This window comes from Camelina sativa, chromosome 16 (assembly GCF_000633955.1).
Source record: "Camelina sativa cultivar DH55 chromosome 16, Cs, whole genome shotgun sequence".
Lineage (NCBI taxonomy): Eukaryota > Viridiplantae > Streptophyta > Magnoliopsida > Brassicales > Brassicaceae > Camelina > Camelina sativa.
The window spans coordinates 6,753,038-6,773,183 of record NC_025700.1 but is presented as its reverse complement, the minus strand read 5'-3'; the positions used below and the strand labels follow the sequence as shown (position 1 = coordinate 6,773,183).

Below are 20,146 nucleotides of genomic sequence, written 5' to 3'. Positions count from 1 at the left end.
ATAAACAATAACCTTAATGAATTGAATCTATGAAAATGAGAAACTTTATAAACAATCACGAGTTCACGACATTGAGTGATAATTACCTTGAATACAACCAAAGAATCGACGAAAGAGAAGATCAGATAAGTGAAAACAAAACCAACTCTCTGCCTTCGTTCTTCACTTCTTGTTGTTGTCGGCGCGGCGAAGAGGGAAGCAAGATATTAGGTTTAGGCGTTTAGGATTATTTAGATTACATAATAGATATGTTTATGGTGGGCTTAACGAGATATATTATCAAAATTCCTAATGGGCTTTGGTGTATTGGACTTATACATATATAAATATTAGTGGGCTATTAATGTGATCTGTTATTTTCGGATAACCGAATGGATATCGGGTAATATCCGAACCGAACCGATATCCATGGATATCTAATATACTATCCAATCGGTTATTACCCCTTATCCGAACCCGAACCGAAACCGAAATATTCGGTTCGGTTCGGTTCGGTCCATTCGGTTCCGGTTATCTGCCCAGAACTAGTGAAAACCCCCGACAAAATAAACTTTGATAGGTGAAAACTATAGTTATTCCAAAAAAATATATTCCTTTATACATTATATTCAAGATTTACAGAGAGTACGTATTAATTTGGAGCATATGGGATGGGCCGGTTTCAGTGTAAAACATAAAAAACAATATAGTACAATCTTCTTTCTTTATGTTTATTTTCTGTCTAACCCTTCCCTCTCTTGCGTCCCTTTCCCAATGCACTTTAATATTTATATAACTTTTACCATTTTTTCTCTAACCATATAAACATCCACACACGCACATCTCATTCTCTCTATATATATGTAACCCTAAGTGTGAGTGTGGAGATAACATATCAATATTTGTTTAAACAAAAGTATTAATATATGAGTCCTGTGGCTTCAACGAGGTGGTGTCCGACGCCGGAGCAACTGATGATCTTGGAAGAGATGTACCGGAGCGGTATACGGACTCCGAATGCGGTTCAGATTCAACAGATCACAGCTCACTTGGCGTTCTATGGTCGGATCGAGGGTAAAAACGTCTTTTATTGGTTTCAGAACCATAAGGCTAGAGATAGACAGAAGCTGAGAAAGAAGCTAGCCAAGCAACTTCATCAACAACAACATCAACTTCAACTCCAACTTCAACAAATCAAACCAAAACCAATATCACCGATGATCATGTCTCAACCAGATAATAATAGTAATATCATTGATCATCATATTCCTTACCATCATCATCGCCCATATGATCATATGTCCTTCACTTGCTGCTCTCACGCTTCTCCCATGTTTCTTCCTCATCCGGTATGTATATCTAATTGTATGCCTTTTTTTTTTTGTTAAGCTTTATTCTTATTTAGTTAAATTTTGATGCAAATGTTATGATTAAAATCGGCCTTTAATTTCATGGATGTATAACCAAAAAACCATTCGAGGGTTTGAACCTACTCTATGCTTGATTACAATACCATACATATCTTGTGTTATTTAATAGTTTTACATGAAAAATTTGAAAGCCTTAAGTGAGAATATACTCTTTTTTTTAGGAGAATATGAACTTGTAAATATTTTTTTTTTGTCTCTTTTTATATATTTTATGATGATCATTGTTAGATGCATTTTCATGGAAAATATAGGAAAATGGAGGAGAAGCTCAAAACAAAGTGATGAATGAATATTATTGCACAAAAAGTGGAGCGGAAGAGATGTTGATGCNATATAACTTTTACCATTTTTTCTCTAACCATATAAACATCCACACACGCACATCTCATTCTCTCTATATATATGTAACCCTAAGTGTGAGTGTGGAGATAACATATCAATATTTGTTTAAACAAAAGTATTAATATATGAGTCCTGTGGCTTCAACGAGGTGGTGTCCGACGCCGGAGCAACTGATGATCTTGGAAGAGATGTACCGGAGCGGTATACGGACTCCGAATGCGGTTCAGATACAACAGATCACAGCTCACTTGGCGTTCTATGGTCGGATCGAGGGTAAAAACGTCTTTTATTGGTTTCAGAACCATAAGGCTAGAGATAGACAGAAGCTGAGAAAGAAGCTAGCCAAGCAACTTCATCAACAACAACATCAACTTCAACTCCAACTTCAACAAATCAAACCAAAACCAATATCACCGATGATCATGTCTCAACCAGATAATAATAGTAATATCATTGATCATCATATTCCTTACCATCATCATCGCCCATATGATCATATGTCCTTCACTTGCTGCTCTCACGCTTCTCCCATGTTTCTTCCTCATCCGGTATGTATATCTAATTGTATGCCTTTTTTTTTTTGTTAAGCTTTATTCTTATTTAGTTAAATTTTGATGCAAATGTTATGATTAAAATCGGCCTTTAATTTCATGGATGTATAACCAAAAAACCATTCGAGGGTTTGAACCTACTCTATGCTTGATTACAATACCATACATATCTTGTGTTATTTAATAGTTTTACATGAAAAATTTGAAAGCCTTAAGTGAGAATATACTCTTTTTTTTAGGAGAATATGAACTTGTAAATATTTTTTTTTTGTCTCTTTTTATATATTTTATGATGATCATTGTTAGATGCATTTTCATGGAAAATATAGGAAAATGGAGGAGAAGCTCAAAACAAAGTGATGAATGAATATTATTGCACAAAAAGTGGAGCGGAAGAGATGTTGATGCATAAACCAATCACGGGTCCAAACTCATCGTACGGTCGAGATTGGATGATGATGATGGATATGGGCCCACGACCATCATATCCCTCATCATCATCATCAACATCACCCATTCCATGTTGTAACATGATGATGAGCAGTGCAAAGATACCATTGAAAACCCTTGAACTTTTCCCAATCTCATCCATCAACTCAAAGCAAGACAGTACCAAACTTTAAAGAAAAGACAACAAATACAAAAGAGATTCTGCAGGTGTTTCATTCATGTATCACTGTATGATGTGTCAAAGGGTAAGAGGAAAACACGTGTACTTGAGGGTAAAGCAATAGCCGTTGGATACAATTCGTTGAATTTGAATAACTACACCTTTCATATGTCTCTATCTCCGCAGTAGAACTAGTGGGTAGTTTCTTTAATTAATTTTGTTAAAAGTTTTTTTTGTAAGATCTTTGATGGGGTTGGGAGTTATTATGAGTTGTTCAAATGGGTGTCTTGGTTTCTGTAATTGCATGCATGTGTAGGCTATTGTCTTTAGGACTAGACAGTGAGAAAGATCTCCTTTGTCTAATGCGTAACTTCACTCTTTATTTTGATGTGGTCACCTTCCCTTTTGATGTGTACCATGATTCTCTCCTTTTTCTCTTTTATTTTCTCATGATGATAATAATAAGTATAATCTTAAAGTGGTTACAAATTAGTGTTTGCCAAAAAATAAAACCGTATTAGTATGACTATACGGTTAAAGAACGGAAAATATGTATGGGCTAAGAAAATACTGTGGGTTTATTTTTTAATTAGACTTATAACTTCTCTTTTTTGTATTATATGATGAACACATGCATTATATATAATCTGAGGAAAACATAGTTAACGAAAACAAATCGATATAATTCAATATATATGGGATGGGAATACTAATGTTTAATAAAGTTGTGATGGTGATTGGTGATTGTTGAGTGTGTGATTGTGATTATGTTGAATAAAATTGTAAAATGTGTCATAAATAACAAACCATTAGTCCTAGCTAGCGCGGGTAGATGTGTAAGTGGGTTAGTTAGCTTGATTTATCTGCTCTTTTAGGATTTGGCAGATTGCTATATATTTTTAAGGGAATTGCAAAAGAGAATTATTTTTACCAATATAAAAAAAATAGTAGTTAAGAATTAGTGGTGGGGGTAGGCCATCTCTTATATAATGTCATTAGGAAAATTACTACAGTACGTAACCAGTGATTCAGTGTGAAGTCACAAGAGTCGTGGTTTGGAAAAATGTGTAAATGAACTAAAAATGTGTATTTTATTAGTCTATTCATAGTGTAAAATATTTCAAAGTATACATGTTATAACTATAATTAAGTATTGTGTGTTCGGTTTCAGGAGAACAACATATTAGTCCCCTTTCTTGGTAGAACAAAGCTATATATGGTGGAGCTGGTGGTGAACCAACAAAGGTCTCTCACAGAACAAGGGAGAGGCACCTCACTGTAAACTGTAAAGAAGACATAGAACAAATAAACCTGTAAAAAGGAATGGCTGCTGAAACAAGGGATAGTATGTGGGAACGACCTAGGATAATCATTTTGGTGAGGTCCTTGAGGTAGTTGAGGGGACTGGGGAGCTAGGTTGGAGTTTTGATTATTGGCTATGAGTTGACAAAAAAAAAAAAATGGTTTCTTCAGGAATGTATCAAGTGTGTTTAGGGATGTTGTGGTGGGTAAAAAAACACAGCTCGGGTTTTAAGTCTTCTGGGTAAACCCGAACGGGCTTTTAGTTTTGTGGGTAAACCCATGGGTATCCGAATGTTTTTTGTGTTATGAGATGTAATTTGTATTTTGCATTATGTATTTTTGTGTTTTTAGCTTTTTGGTACCAAATATGATTTATATTATGTATTTTGTTTATTTTATTATATTTATGACAATTTTCAAAAATTTATAATCTTATATCATATAGATAAAGTATACCAAATATATTTAAGAGTTTTGTTAACATAGATAATATTTGTTTGTGTATTTGTTTGTATTGTTCTTTCACCAAACATGACTAAAGTCAAATTAAATCTCAAAGTCGTATGATACAATCATATTTTGCCACTTTGGGATTTTAGTTTTAGGGTTAACTAAAACTAAGTGTCGGCCAAAAAATAAAAACAACATCGTTTATCACATGTGATTTTTTATTTTTAAAGTCTCGTGGGTACCCATAACCCAATAAGATAAACCCGAATGAGACTTTCCAATTTGGGTATCCGAACCATTTAAAATCCACAGAAATTTAACAAAGCAGATTTTTGGGTTTTTTTATTTTTTATGGATCCCGGGTATCCATTGGGTTAAAACCAACTATTAACACCCCGAAGTCTGTTGAAGTCTCTTGGTAGAAGAGAGGGTTTAGCTCAAGTAAGCTTTCAAGTGGAAACACGTGAGTCACACGTGAGGGCGGAAGACTGAAGACGTTGAAGTCGGTGGAGTCAACGGGGGCAGTTTAGTCTAACTTTATCTTCTTCTCTGTATCTGAGAGTTTGTTACAGAGAGGTTTAGGAGATTTAGAAGTGAGAGAGTAGAGAGAGAAAGCTTGAGAGCATTGTAACTAAAAGAGATCACAAAGTTCTAGTGGATTCCGGAGGAGTATCTCCGGCAAGACGTAGCGTTTCCGGTTAAGTGAGAGAGTCGTTCTTTTGTCTTTCTTTTACTTTCTGATTCAATCAAGTATCAAACAAACACAGACGAGTTCTATTGAGTTTCGATCAGTGATCGGTGTATAACCTCACATTGGCATTACGAAGGGGTTGTTAGGTGGCCCTAGTGAAAGTTGAAGGAAAATAACACAAGAAAAATTTAGCTTGGAAATAGGTAAAACCGTAAAAGTTTGTGAGAACAACATATATCCTCGGTGTGTGTGAGTTCTTTGCTGAGTATTATTCGAGTTTAAGGCTCATATATATATATAATGCATTTTTCTGTTGTAAATGTTGATAGTAAATTTTGAGATGCCAATTCCAAAAATATAGATAATTATATCGATACTAAATCCTAAAGGCAGTGTTAATTGGTATTAATCGTTTGATTAAACTCTCAATTAGCCATTAAAACAACTATTACTTTTTCTATACACATATTAAATTTTTTTCTTAAGTTATTATTATTATTATTTTTTATAATAAAACTCTTTCAACTGTATAACAACATAGTAACATTTAAATCTTTAATGTATCACCCCATGTTTACTAACTATACGTTCCATATTATATTTTTCTCCTCAAATGATTCTTTCGAAGGGATAAAAATAAAGATATAATTTTGGGAATTTGAGCTTTGTCATGAAAAAATTGTAAAATAACTAGGACTCTGAGTTCAGAATAAAACGGAGAGATCTGATCGTTCTATACACTCTTGTTACCGTGACACAAAACGTATCTTTTCAGTTGATGGCCGTTAACGGTGGTCGACCGTTACTACTAAGGTGTTTAGCATCTCCGTTAGATTGCTGCAGCATCTGTTTGGGCGACTTGGAGGAATCGTGAAACGCTTTCAACAATTCCTCAAACGACGGCGTTTTCAGTTCTTCTATTGATCCAACCGTTGGGATGTTGTACTCTCTCTTCCTTGGCGTTGAGCTTGTTGCTTCATCCACCTATTTATTTACAATTTTGATAAATAAACAATTTTGTCCAATTCAATCATGTTATCATGATTAAAATAAATATGAACAGATCGTGTTACCTTGTACTCGTGACCAAGACGTTTTCCTGTCTTTTCTTTGATGTCTACTACGTTGCCATCATGGTGGCTTCTTAGTTCTTTCAAGTTTTCAGAACAAGGAGCGATTGTGGAATTAACATCCGCTGATGCGTCTTTATCGAGTTGTAAAGATTCTGCCCATTTAAAATGATTAGAATCAAATATATGGAGTCCTGATTATGGACTGATTGATATTGATTTATATATGAATGGAAACCTGAATTTAGATTACTTACGGTCAATGGATGAGATGATATCGCTGTTTGCAGAATCAACATCTCTTAATGTGGTTGTGACCGCAGAAGAAAACTGAGCTCGTAGTTTCTCATTGTTTTCGATAGCTCCTCTGGTTTATCATTTTACATAAAGAAGATCAGTTTGAATTTGGATGATATGTATATAGAAAATATTTGCAAGGAAGCATAGTAAGGTGCATTACCGGATGATAGAATCCGCGGATGCAACATTCCCCTTCTCTAGATCGACCAAAGATTCTTGAGCGGTCTTCCATTGTTGAGTTCCGGTTTTTGAATTCTCCAGGCTATGAAAAAACAATGATGTACTCAAAAAATTAAAATTGGCATAACAAAGTAATTGAGTTTGCTGAGTTTGTTTTGGGTTGAATCGAATAGAAAGTGAAAAATACCATTTTAGAAGCATGTTTTGCATATCTTCCTTTGCAACCTCAACTGCGGAAATGTTATCGAGATGATGAGATTCCGCTTGGCTCATGTGAGCGTTCCATTGGACTTTCACTGACGAAGCTGAATCTTTCATCGCAGTCATTTCTTGCTGCAATGCACCGGTTTGGGATGATGATCCGTCGCGAATATCCTGCACAGCCATCTGAACCAATTCCTTCTTCCTAGCGTTTGAACTCGCTAGTAACTCCGCCACTTTTTCAAGCATCTGTTTTTCTTCATTTGCAATGGATTCCTGAAATATAGAACAATTTCCTTATAAATAAGCTTTAATATCATTTGTGGTATAGAATTAGACAAGGAGTAGCGAAAAACTTACCTCAAATTTCTTAGTGAATGCAGATAATTTCTGCTCGTTGACGTTTTGAGCATCTTCTGCTAGCTTCGTCAGCTTAGTGGAATGCGTGTCTAGAGTCTTGAAGAAGTCTAACATCACAGTGGAGACAGATTTAGCAGACTCCATTGAACGGGAATGCAAATCGCGCTGTTGCTGTGTAAATGCAGAGAGCTTCTCCTCTTGATTGTGAAGGCTACCTTGAAGCCCGTCAAGTAGTGCATACGCCTCTGATGTAAATCCTCTAAACATCTGATTCAAAACACCAGTTCATAGGGTCAAGAGTCACTCATAAGAATATTAGTTCTTCATAAGAAATAGGCTATAGGATGATTCTCTTCTTACATCTTCCAGTGCACAAGAATGTTTTGTCACTTCCGAGTTCAAGTCATTCAAAGTCGATTGGCTGTCTTTATCTAAGTTCCCTGCTATATCATCTAAAGACTTGATGCCTGAATTGTACTTTTCCTTCAACTGTGCTAAACTTCCCTGTAGTGTTTCAGTAGCCTGCAGAGAATACGATTAATTGTGTGAGTAAACATAACCGAAGATAGGCATCACTGTTTAAAAAGGTAAGCTAGAAAATTGTGTAACCTACCTCTGTCTTTGCAGATACGAAAGATGCCATAACTTTTTCCATGTCTTGCAATTGTTTTTCCTGCTGGCTCACTGAACCTGCAACACTGTTGTTCAAGAGCTCAAGTTGCCGTAGCAGTTGTGACTGGAACTCTTGGATGAGCGATCTATTGCTGTCTTCAATTTTGTCCTTCCTCTCTGGAAAAAAAAGCTGAGTTAGTTTTCAGAATGTGATGGCAACAATGGAAGAGAAGAGAGAGATCAATACACACCAATTTTAGCAAACAAGTTGGAAACATCGGATGCTGCATTTGCCAACTCTGCTTGAAGCTCGATAGCACGGTCGACAAGTGTTTTCTCTAAGGAAATGTGAAAAAGGTGTTATATCATCTGAAAGATACAACTATTTGAACATCGACGAACAGGAAAAATAAACTCAGCTTGTTTCCAACTTACCAGATTTAAGGAGATTGGATATCAAGTACTCTTTATCCTTAATTGTTGCAACTGCCTGTCTATGTTTCTCTTCGAGATCTAACAATGCTTGTTCCGTTTCCCAGAGCTTTTTCTGAAATCAGAGAGAGAAAAGAGTATAAGAAGGTAAACCTTGCATGTCAGTGGAAATGGAACTGTGCTCGGCAACAAGTCGCAGAACAAAAGAACTTGTAATACCTCAGTCTTACTAAGCTTCTCTCTCAGTCCAGCAGTTACAAGCTGTTCCGAGTTGTACAGCTCTTGAAGTTCAACAATTTGCTATATTCAACAATCAGAATTGTCAGCATATTTGGTAGCGTGGAAGGAACCAACTGAAAATTTATCCTACAAGCAAAAAGGACAGAGAAACAAAAGTTCACTATAATCCTTTCAAGCTCACCTTGTCTTTAGCTTCTCCCTCAACTTCCATTTGCTCTATCTTTTCAGCCATAGCCTGCAGAAACCGATACAGAATGAAGTCTGAATTTATAATCTAAAACTGTGAAATGATTGTGGCACTCATTCCTTGATAAGAACAGCACCTTTTTCTCGGCTTCTTCTTGAATATATCTCTCCTTAGGAATATAAATTCCATTTTTCTCCCTTGTAGCATAGACCTCTGATACAGTCAAGAACAGACAGTTAACCCAAGAGATTCACAATAAGTATTTGATAAGCAAAGGAGATCCTCAATATGTGACATAATATATATACCTTGCTTCAGACGTTCAATTTCAGAATATAAATCTTTCATAATAGCTGATTTCATCATCTTCTGGTTAACCTGATTGCAGCAGAACAAGTGTTATATAAGTAAAGTGGCAGAAATAAAAAAGCAACATATATATTTCATATGTTTATGTTTGACAGACCTCTGGTTTATTTTTGATGTGTTTCGCACGGTGTGCATAATCAAGTGTGCTGAGTGTTTCTTCCAGGCAATGAACAGAGGGTGACACTGTAGCAATTACACATGTTTTTGTTTTTCCTCCCAAAGAGTCTCTCAATAATCGTGTCAACTTGCTTTCTCTGAAATTTAAATGCGTATATAATCGTCTGATTAGAAACCTGTATATCATGTATCAAATCTTCCAGACAGAGGTATGTGAAAGCATAATCTTTCTCTTACCTGTATGGAATATGGCCAGAGTGTTCAACCAACGCATTTATGACACGTCCAAGTGTGAGCAAACTTTTGTTAATCTCACCAGCTTCCCTGGCTCTACCCTGCGATATAGTGATCTCATATATGTTAGTAAAATCATCAAGGTAAGACACACTACTATACTGTCAATGATAAAATTATGGTTCTTTACTGTTGGATCTATTTTATGTTATGTGTACCTCTCGAGCACCAGACCGTGAAATATTCTCTGAACCAGCAAGATCAACTAGATTTAGCTTTCCACTTTTGACAATCTCTTCCCCCTCTGGAGTACATTCCTTAATATGGATTGTAACCGAAAATATTGAATGAGATCTACTACTTTGTTTGTTGAGAAGAGTCTCTGCTGTGCGTCTCTTGGCTGACCCTTTCTCCAAGACTTTATAAATCTCATCAGCAGTAGACACTATTTCTTCTTCCAAACCTCTCACAAAAACACCACCTTTGCCATCTTCCATAAGGGCCAAAGGTTTCTTTGATTTATCATCCGTAAATTTTGTTTCTTCAGGAGCTAAAAGGTCTGTTAGTTCTTCATTGTAGAGCTCAAGAAACGAAACTTTCAAACTGTATTCAGCAGCACTTTGTGCTTCCAGTATATCAAATATCTGTTTAACTGCTCTAGGGATAACACCTGCATCACTTGGAATTTCACCGTTCTGGCAAGAAAAAGAAATAGGTTCCATCAAATGAGGATTCGTTTCCATATCAGTGAAAATACTTCAAAAATGATGTTCTTGAACTAGTAGGGGTTACCTTTTTCCTTGCTCCTCCTTCCATTGTGTATGTCTTACCAGTTCCCGTTTGCCCATATGCAAAGATGGTGCAATTATACCCATCAAGAACCTCGAAAACAATGGGAGAAACTGCTTGATGATACAGGTCCTTTTGTTGGGATGTTGGCCCAAAAACCTATGAAATTTCACAAATTGGTAAGCATGACACTATCTTTCAGAAACTGATCTAAAAAGCCTTAAAAACAAAACAAAAAACGTAATGAGATGAACTAAGAACCTTGTCAAACAGAAACGTTTTATCAATCTGCTTCCCAGCTATATTCTGTGCTACCGCAACTTCCTTTTTGCGGTCATTGCAGGTAAGTAGCGCAGGTGTTTGTAACCTAGTCTCCTCAGAATTAAACGGTCTGAAAATTCACAGAACCAAACCACCAAAGAGTAAAGATTAAGACACTAAAATACGGTAAATACCAAAAAAAGAAGCTTCTTACTACCGTCCTGCCAAAAAAGGGAGTTAATGCAAAATGTACCTGCAACGAACGATGACTTGTATATTCACACCCTTCTCTTTCTCATTCTTGCTAACTGGATTCGAGTTTGAGTTTGTTGAGTTAGAGTCAACTACTCGAAAATCTCGATTTGACTTCTCAGTCGAACGTGGAGTTTGACATGGAGATTTCGCCGAGCTTCCTCTCTTCGAATTGTTAGAATCCATCTCCTCTTCGTCTCTCCTTTCTTCAAATAGTTTCGTAAAGCAAACCAAAACCTAATCTATCTCTGCATCAACGGAGAAACAAAAACCCTATCAACCGCCATAGTAAGTCAAAAACGAAACGATCTACAGAAAACAAAGCTTAAAATCTCAAATCAATACAACTCAAAATCACAAATCGAATCTACAAAATTATCAAATTCACGCCCTAAAACATTGAACCAAAAAAACAAATCCGTAATCTCAAATTAATCCAAGTTCAAACCCTACAAATCATACATAAACCTCGAAAAAAAAAACTACGATTAGAATCGTCAATGGAAGATTCCAAAACTCAAAAACGCGTCTCTAAATCAGGAGGATGGAGCGAAGAAATGTACCCGATCGAGCAGTTCAGATTCCGATTTCCTTGAAGCAATCTGGCGATTTCAAATACAAATTCGAATTTGAATTTCTTTTTTTTTTTCTCAGGCGATGGTGGTTTAGTTTTTTAATCTTCGCCGATGAAAGAAGAAGAGAGATGAATGAAGAATGAAAAAAATATAAAGACGCTTCTGAGAGAACTAAAAAAAAAAAAAAAAGGTTAAATTAGAACGAAAGAGCTAAAATATGAATTTTTTGGGGGAGGATTAAAATATAAAATAAAATAAAATAAATGAGCCGTTACGGTAGGCGTTTGTCGTTTGACTTGTTAGACGCTTGAGGGAGCCTAACGGCGTTAAATTTTGAACCGTTATACTTGTAAAAAATCCGTGATCCGACCGTTGTGAAAAGGACAAACACGCAAATAAAAGAAAAGGTGTGATTTGAAAACTTTCGAATTTTTTATTGTTGAAGTATTTTTGTTTTGTTCTTTACTCCCTTAATTCTTCTTAATATATGTGATTTGCCCAAAATGATTTTAAAGCTTATATTAGAGTGACATTTAAAAGGTTGATTTCTTATAATAAAATTTGTTTTATTTTATATAAAGTATTTAATGACCATTTATCTATTTTGAAACCCTATGAACACAAATCTAGACTTTGTAGTTTGTACATTGAGGATTTTGGAGTTAAAATATGATTTGATTTAACAAAAAAAATAGTGTATAGATTTAAAATGAAGTAGCTATAATTATATTACTATGATGTTACTCAATTCGAGAAATTGGTATATGTTAAGTGAAAAAAAAACATGGCCTCACGTCGAGGTACGTATATGTGAAGGGGGGACACGTGACTTGATTTTTAACTTAACAATGTACCTGTTTGAATATGGCTTGGAAGTTTTTGGATTATATAGTTAGTTTGTTTTTCTTAACTTAACAATGGAGATGTGTTTTATATTTTTTTAGGTTTTTGGTTTAGGTATCAGATTTTAAATGTACATAAAATTTGAATGGTAATTTGTTGATTTTTTTTTTTAACAGATACATTATCGATAAAAATCAGTCAATACATATTAAGTCAAATTTTCTGGCTAATTTTGTTCTTATGATTTTTAGTTTTGACAAATTTCTGGATTTTGGCTAATAATTTTGTTCTTATGATGTTTTTAAATTGATTAAATCTCTGGCTAAGAAAATTGTTTTTCTTTCTTTTCTTTTGCTGTTTTTTTTTGTTTTTGTTTTTGTTTTTTCTTTTGGGTTTATTGTCAAAAGTTTATTTTGATGTTGTTTTTTGTGTGTTAGCGGATAATATATGAGTTATATTATACATAAGACAAATTTTTCACTTTGATGCATATGCCAGTTAGAATTAGAATTCAAGAATCAAGAGTTAACGTAGGGGTCGTGTATAAACAACTCTGGATTATGTATTTTATATTCATAGGGTGGATTAACACAATAAACTTTTTAACGATCGATGCTAAGGGCCTTATCAATATTTTTTTGGTTTAATTTCACATTATTGCCCAATTGAAAAACCTATAATAGGCCCAGTTTTATGTAACCCATTTGTATATTTACCGAACACATAAACCTCTCTATACGTTTGACTATTCTTCTTATTAATTATGCCATCCACGTCGATAAAAATGTGACTATTCAAAAATATATAAAACACGTCCGACACTAGCAAATCAAGCATGTAGTAGTAAGTTAGTTGGTGGTGTAACAGTTAGTTGAATGACCGTTAGGTTTAACACCTAAGTTTCAAAAATTTCCCGGGAGACAAATAGATTCAAAACACAAAGCAAAGAGAGAAAGAGAGAAAGAGAGAAAGAGAGATCGATCAATGGAAACATGAATGAAGAGGAGAGAGTTGGTTCATCGTCCTCTTCTTCGTCTTCTCTTCCTGTGAGCTACGGAGTTAATTGTGAAAAATACGAATTCTCTTCCTCTGTTTCTTCTCTGTCTCAACCGTTCTCTCCGGAAGGTTCAAGTAACAAGAGTTTTGTTATTGAAAACAATCTTTCTTCTGTTTTCTCGTTGGACAATAGAAACAATAACATCTTCATCTTTCCTAGAGATAGACCATGTTCTTGTCTCCACCATGTGTAAGCCCTTATCTCTATTTATCTATTCATTTCCTTTTTGTTCTTAGGATTCTCATTTCTTGGGTTTCTTGCAGCTTGGAGTGGATTCTACAGAGATGTTGTCGTTGCCTCTGTTAGCCTTCCATCTTCTTTCAAACTTAAACCATCAAAATCTTGTGGCCGGTCCTCATGCTATATCAAATTATATGCAAGTAGTAATAGCTTTTTTTTTTCTGTTAATTTTTTTACTAAGTAGTTGGTTTTAATTTGTTACTTTGAAGAAGTTTGAACTGCCCTTATTTAGTGAATTATTTTCTAGTTTTACAAAAAAAAAATATAAAAAAATAAGTAGAATTGAGATCTTACGGTAGCTACTAATTAAGCTAAGCTACAACTTATATTAGAATTTCGCCCCTAAAGTTATTAATAAACGGTGGCCTGAAACTCTTGCTTCACATGTTTTGTTGCCGAACCAGATCTTATTAATTACAGTATATTGTACTAATCTGGTTTCTCGTAAAACAAAGAGTATTTTTTGCTTTGAAAAAGTTGGGTCAGTGCTTCTAATCGACGATCTCTATTCCGTTTACATCATATGATTCATGTATTTAGCATTATCATGATCAAATCAAAATTTCATAGAATAAAAAACTTTATTAAGTTGATCAGTATCAAAGATCTCTTTTATTCATCAACCTAATGATTTTTTTTTGTATTTACTAATTAAATTTTTAGAAAATTATATATAAAGTGTGACAGTAGAAAGAGATCAGTATCAAAGATCTCTTACATCTATTGCAACAAGAATACATTCAACACCTCCTTACCAAGAAAAAAAATTATGCAGCATGCTATCTCTACACCAATGGAGAGATAATCAAAGTTAATCATCACATCCGGCACATTTCTGGACAATATTGCAAAGTGCATAATTAACACTAATCGGAAGTATCTAGTATTTTACATTTGCTTCTTTAATTTGGATATATAGCCGACACACACTGAGCAAGCTACTTAAATTGATGTATCATGCCACCAACAAGCAATGCAAGCTACTAAAAGGGTCCTACGATACCATCCAATAGTTGGATATATACTCTTCTCCGAGAATTTTCTTTTGAAATTGTAAGCTCATTGATATTCCCCGCATCTTATGGTGTGGATAGGGTTGGTGACACTGATGACTTCATTTCCACAAAGGTGTATATCATTTACTTAAGTGGAAATGTGATTTCTTACTCATCCAATAAGTACGTCGTTGGATATGTTTGCTTCTTGAAAAATTCGACATTCTCTTCAAAATAAACTGATTAATTACTTTCAAAATGTAGATTCTTTGGCGTATTTATATGTTAAACCAAGAATTAAGCATAAAGCACAGTATCAATCTTTTTTTTTTTTCGCATGCATGCTAGCTGTCCTAGCAAATTGGCCACTTGCAGTCCAAAAAAAAAACATGTTTGCCGCCGCCGACCCAAATGGACGTGGACTGGTCCGTTTGACAATTCTAATTGTATCCAATTACCAATCATCACTACAGATATCACGACCAAATTCAATTCATTGTTCTACAAGTCTCACGTCGCATATATTTCCATCAGACCAGTTAGTTGATGTTGTAATACAAATCTCTCAGTTAAATGATTCATCAAATTTCCAGATAGATTGGAGTCATAATTAAGTATCATTTTGGGAGGCTTTATCAACGTGATCTTTATGTACGTAGTTGTGATTAGTTAATCCCTAATCTATCTCATAATCATTGATAAAATGCTATATATGGAGCAAAATATATAGTTAAAGTCACATTATTTAATGTTATTGCATATCATCATCGAAAAGAATTTAAGAAATGTACGGGATATAATTGTTTTAGATTTGGAAATTTTCGAAATCAGGTAGTAAATTTATTCAACCAAATGAGAAATAGAGAATCATGTAGTGATTGGTCACTCCATGATACATGCAATCCCCAATTTATTGACGATGGAGTTTATTTAAGAGGATGATCCAACGGCACCTAATAGTGCCACCACATTGTGAAGTCGAAATGAGATTGAGAAATAAATGTTTCATCTGTTTTTTGAGTGGCCAATTAAATAACAAAGTTGTTTTTATTTCGATTTTGGACAGCTCCCTTTCTACTGCCATACTTACCTGTCCCTATTTATTACCTTTTTTAGTTTTTTAGTTTTCCTTAGTTACGATCTACTCGAATATTGTGAAAAATAATCAAATACTAGTAGTATTGTTAACAGTTTTCTATTATAACACGAGTCTTCGACCAATCTTACTAATTTAAGTCCCATGTTTTCATCCGACAAATAAGGGTTTCCATATATCGTTGGACACAACCCAGCGTGTGTTTGTTTACCATTCAAACCAATGTGTGTTAAATGCAAATTATGGTTATTATCAATCTCAAGTGGATAAACTATGATATATTAAATTTCTGAATTTTAACGATTTTTTTTTAAATCATAGAGAATAGAGATTGTCGGTCCATACAGTAACCAAATTTAGTATTAAACAAGAAAAATATCATTTGTGGTCATTTGATTTCTAAAATGATAGAATTGTTAGAAACCTTAAGAGATATGAATTGTACAAATGTATAAAAATACCTATTTCAATATTTTTCATTTTCCTTTTTGCTTTGTGATCGATATGTGATAGCCAGTAAACGGTATATACTTTATAGATATGGTCACAGTATCATATACTTTTTCTCTTTTTGTAGAAATAAGATATGCTTTATCATTTCAACCTAAATATAAATAGCTAAAACACATTCTATCCTGAAAAATACATTAAGGGATTAGTAAAGCTATACCACATTATTTTTTTTGTCGTAAGGCATGAGTATACTGTTACAAAAATAATGAGTACATAATTAAAATACTAATACTAAATACTAATACTAATACTAATACTACTAATTATATAATGTCAAAAGTATATTAGTAGTAATATTAATAGGGCGATTTTTGTCATTTTGCATGGAGACAAATAGGGCCCAGAATCTGGTAATGAAATCAAATGCCCATTGAATGTTTGCCTACCAAACAGACTTTTACTTCTCTTCGTTTTTAACATTTTTCTTAGAAACAAAAATATTTTACACCAAAAAAATTGTTCTGAGAATGTGAATGTCGCACGTAAATGTGAATGTGATATTAAATAAACTACGAAACGTCGATTAAGAGACATGTTCAGAATCTGAACATTGTAATTCAAAAGTCCACTGCAGACTCTTTATTTACCAACTTTTGACAATTCAATGAAACTTTTAGTCCTTCGAAGTTTTGAAATTTCTATAGTTTCTGTTTAATACAATATTTAAAACGAAAGGACTAAGCATGACGATGTACCGTAACAAGCTTGAGTAAATGCGTAACAATAGTACAAAGTAAAGTGGAAATTTAATGAATATTACAAAAATATTAAAATGATACAACATTTAACATTGAAGGAAAAAAATAAAGATGGCAGCTAGCTAACCAATAGGATGGCAAATTAGTAAATTCCCTACGTATTGGAAAGTGCATGCCCCCTAAAACCTTTATTGATGTATGTAATTAACAAATTATAACACCCTAAAAAAAAATCATATAAAGAAAAAAAAAAAAAAACTAAATCGAAGTTTCTTTTACATTCATATCACCTTTCCCAATCCGAATTTAAAAATGAAAAACGTAAATGTTTTAACAAAAGGGAAAAAATAACTTTTTAAGAGAGAGAGGAATATTGTGTCACCTTGCGTTTGCGTTTGCGTTTCTATACGTAAACGTGTTACATGAAAGCGTCAGGGACCTTGAAAGTGTCAGGATCTTCATCTTGAATCCAACCAAACTTCTCCATGTAAGGATTCACGATTGATTTTGGTGGATAATCATCAATGCAGTGATTCCACACGTTTCCTTTTGATTCCCCAACCGTTAGATCTCTTACAACTTCCCAAACGCAGCTATTACACTTGAAACCAGCTCCAAAGCTTATCATAAATACTCTATCTCCTCTCTTCAACCTCTTCTTGGCTTCCATGTAAGCCAACACATACCACAAACTACTCGCTGAAGTATTCCCAAACCGATGGAGAGTCATCCTCGCCGGTTCAATGTCATACTCGGTCAAATCCAAGCTATTTTTAATCCCATCAATCACAGCTTTTCCACCGGTATGGATGCAAAAATGTTCGATCCCGGTCTTGAAGTTGATCCCTGCCTTCAATGGAGTCCCTGACGGGAGATTCGTGGACCCTTTGCTAGGGTTTTGACGAATCTTGATTTTCTTGATGAGAAGCTTCAACATGAACCTCAAGAGCTCCGTTACGGGAAGAATCTTGGGTGTTATAACCTTGAGATTGTCTACGAAAGCACGAGTTGCGGCTTTCGGTAGATTCTTCCCCAAGTAAAACCCTACACGGCCTTGTTCATCCTCGGATTGGACACAGCAGTTGTAAGACTCCTCTCTAGCTCCATGGTGAGTCCGTACCATACACTTGAGCTTAAACATTGCTCTCTTTCTCAAGCTACGTTTGTTAGTCAAGAGAATAGCACAACCACCGGATCGGAACAAGCAGTTGGCTAAGATCATCGAACGGTTGTTTCCGCTATACCAATTAGGGCTCAAAGACTCGGAGGTGGCAACAAGAGCTAACTTGTTTGAGTAGGTCTTGAAAATGTTCTTGACAATGTCTACGGAGATTAGACTCGCGCTACACCCCATCCCCGTCAAGTTGAAGACTTTGACATCGTCCCTCATCTTGTAATGGTTTATAATTCTTGAAGCTAAAGAAGGTGTTGAAGAGAGCATTGAAACGTTGACTACAAGGATGTCGATATCTTTAGGCGAGATTTGGTTTCTCTCCAGGACTTTTCCGATGCTGTCTACGTAGAACTCTTCCATCTCGGAGATCCCATCTTGTAACGAAGGACGCTCTTCTCGACCTTCAAAGACGAGTCTTGGAGCGTAGGTTTGTTCTCCAATACCTGAGCTTACGATGGCTTTGAGAAGGAACTTGTATTCCGTTAACCCAAGGTTTTGGTTTCGATAAATGATCTCTCCACTGACTTGAGTGGTCACCATTCGATCGTCGGATGGTTTATGACATTGGTAGTCTAAGATGTAGCAATCTTTGTCTTGCTTTGAGGCTATGAGTTTCCAGATCCTGAAGAAGAGGTAACAGAGGAGAAGAGAGAACAAGAGATAAAGAAGATCCATAATTTTATTCTTTCTTTTTGTATTTTTCTTTGTTTTGGTATTAAGAAGAGATGATGAAGTAAGTAAGATACATGAGAACGGAGTGGAGACTGTAAAGGGGATTAAATAAGGAGAATATGCAAATGGATGAGGAGACGACAGCTCTGAATTTTCCAGTGGGTTCTACTTCACCGTTGGGTTTTTTTGGGTATTTAATAGTATTTTAATAGAATTTTAATAATGTTTCGTTGACGGTAAGAAAGTTAGAACAAGTTTACGGTGATTATATTTTGACTTAGGAGAGAAGTGGGGACACGTTGATTCGGACGAAGACTTCACATGTTTTGTTATTAAAGCATAAAAAAAAAAAAACTTCATTACAATAAGTCTACCATTGTCATGTGAGCTTGAAGAAGAGAACACACAGGAAAGTGATAAGTGTAAAGTTGTCTAAAGTCATCTCAACTCCCACCAACCGAACGGGGTTTAAGTAAGTAATTACGTATCAATCTATTATTACAAAAACACAACTCAACACTTTGGCTCACACCTTCTGCGTGCATCTCTCTTCTTTTTGTACTTCCCCACCTTCTCTTCTGTCTTTTGCCTTAAACACTTAATTTATCTTTCTCCCTAGCTCTCACTCTATCTAACTTAATTTTATTAAATTCATCTCTCACTCCTCCAACAAAGTTAGGTGTGTGCATGTGTATAGATATGTGTATTTATATATATATGCCTCCGGAAACATGACTTTCTATTTATGCATATTAAAAATTTCATTATACTTCTTCCTATAACTAGTAATTTTGAGTCTATATCTTTCCGCCGTGTTAATTGCAGTCGCCAATTAAATACGGACTCCAATCTACTTTGATATGATGTTTAATTGAGACTTTAAATTATTGTCACTAGGTTTGGTAATCTATATATTGCATGTTGAGATGCTCGTAACAATTTTCATTGAAGGGTACATTTTGGTGTTATAATTTAGTTTGGTTAGTTGATGAAACAATCATGTTTTATTTGATACGATAAACCAAATATTAAAAGCTTCATTTTCTCAACAACAATTAATTCATAACCAATGATTAGTCATTCGAATTTTATATATTATGTGAAAGACATAGAGTAAATAAATTATATGTGGGCATGGGACACATCTTAATAGTATATCACATGGCTTGCTTTAAAAAATTGGATTTTGTCGTTGCATAATTTATAGGTTTACACAAACACATGACAGAGAGATCAAAACATAATTAGTTTGCTTCCAAACTAAACATCATCTCTGTATATGTTCATCATTTTTTTTTTCTTTCTAAATTTTTGATTTAGATTC

The 20,146-nt window shown here is 34.7% G+C and overlaps 5 protein-coding genes across 5 annotated transcripts; 3 read left to right on the top strand and 2 right to left on the bottom strand.

The window, feature by feature from the left end:
• LOC104753448 (WUSCHEL-related homeobox 3-like) lies at nucleotides 886-1,873 on the top strand. The gene is made up of 2 exons (XM_010475702.2): nucleotides 886-1,328; nucleotides 1,661-1,873. The coding sequence occupies exons 1-2, from the start codon at nucleotides 906-908 to the stop codon at nucleotides 1,871-1,873; spliced, it is 636 nt and encodes a 211-aa protein (XP_010474004.1). The 5' UTR covers nucleotides 886-905.
• Nucleotides 1,857-3,236, top strand: LOC104750032 (WUSCHEL-related homeobox 3-like). Its single transcript, XM_010471760.2, has 2 exons — nucleotides 1,857-2,299; nucleotides 2,632-3,236. Exons 1-2 carry the CDS (start codon nucleotides 1,877-1,879, stop codon nucleotides 2,923-2,925), a joined length of 717 nt encoding a protein of 238 aa, XP_010470062.1. The 5' UTR covers nucleotides 1,857-1,876; the 3' UTR covers nucleotides 2,926-3,236.
• Nucleotides 5,987-11,705, bottom strand: LOC104750031 (kinesin-like protein KIN-5A). Its single transcript, XM_010471759.2, has 21 exons — nucleotides 11,523-11,705; nucleotides 10,961-11,207; nucleotides 10,708-10,837; nucleotides 10,450-10,605; nucleotides 9,876-10,352; nucleotides 9,661-9,758; nucleotides 9,404-9,560; nucleotides 9,246-9,315; nucleotides 9,074-9,150; nucleotides 8,932-8,985; nucleotides 8,730-8,810; nucleotides 8,514-8,625; nucleotides 8,330-8,416; nucleotides 8,080-8,255; nucleotides 7,827-7,988; nucleotides 7,467-7,733; nucleotides 7,093-7,382; nucleotides 6,886-6,987; nucleotides 6,683-6,792; nucleotides 6,429-6,580; nucleotides 5,987-6,339 (listed from the first exon to the last, which is right to left on the bottom strand). The coding sequence occupies exons 2-21, from the start codon at nucleotides 11,143-11,145 to the stop codon at nucleotides 6,127-6,129; spliced, it is 3,156 nt and encodes a 1,051-aa protein (XP_010470061.1). The 5' UTR covers nucleotides 11,146-11,207; nucleotides 11,523-11,705; the 3' UTR covers nucleotides 5,987-6,126.
• LOC104750030 lies at nucleotides 13,355-13,816 on the top strand. The gene is made up of 2 exons (XM_010471758.2): nucleotides 13,355-13,623; nucleotides 13,698-13,816. The coding sequence occupies exons 1-2, from the start codon at nucleotides 13,370-13,372 to the stop codon at nucleotides 13,738-13,740; spliced, it is 297 nt and encodes a 98-aa protein (XP_010470060.1). The 5' UTR covers nucleotides 13,355-13,369; the 3' UTR covers nucleotides 13,741-13,816.
• On the bottom strand, nucleotides 16,991-18,983 carry LOC104750029 (3-ketoacyl-CoA synthase 12-like). The gene has a single exon (XM_010471757.2). It carries the CDS (start codon nucleotides 18,823-18,825, stop codon nucleotides 17,395-17,397), a length of 1,431 nt encoding a protein of 476 aa, XP_010470059.1. The 5' UTR covers nucleotides 18,826-18,983; the 3' UTR covers nucleotides 16,991-17,394.

Bases quoted from the DNA above. Each gene is read 5' to 3' on its own strand.
- LOC104750032 (XM_010471760.2), top strand. From the start codon at position 1,877: ATGAGTCCTGTGGCTTCAACGAGGTGGTGTCCGACGCCGGAGCAACTG. The intron at 2,300-2,631 runs GTATGTATATCT...TGGAAAATATAG, and splicing joins CCATGTTTCTTCCTCATCCG to GAAAATGGAGGAGAAGCTCA.
- LOC104750031 (XM_010471759.2), bottom strand. From the start codon at position 11,145: ATGGATTCTAACAATTCGAAGAGAGGAAGCTCGGCGAAATCTCCATGT. The intron at 8,811-8,931 runs GTGAGCTTGAAA...TGTTGAATATAG, and splicing joins AGGGAGAAGCTAAAGACAAG to CAAATTGTTGAACTTCAAGA. The intron at 8,256-8,329 runs GTGTGTATTGAT...TTTTTTTTCCAG, and splicing joins CAACTTGTTTGCTAAAATTG to AGAGGAAGGACAAAATTGAA.
- LOC104750030 (XM_010471758.2), top strand. From the start codon at position 13,370: ATGAATGAAGAGGAGAGAGTTGGTTCATCGTCCTCTTCTTCGTCTTCT. The intron at 13,624-13,697 runs GTAAGCCCTTAT...GGTTTCTTGCAG, and splicing joins TGTTCTTGTCTCCACCATGT to CTTGGAGTGGATTCTACAGA.
- LOC104750029 (XM_010471757.2), bottom strand. From the start codon at position 18,825: ATGGATCTTCTTTATCTCTTGTTCTCTCTTCTCCTCTGTTACCTCTTC.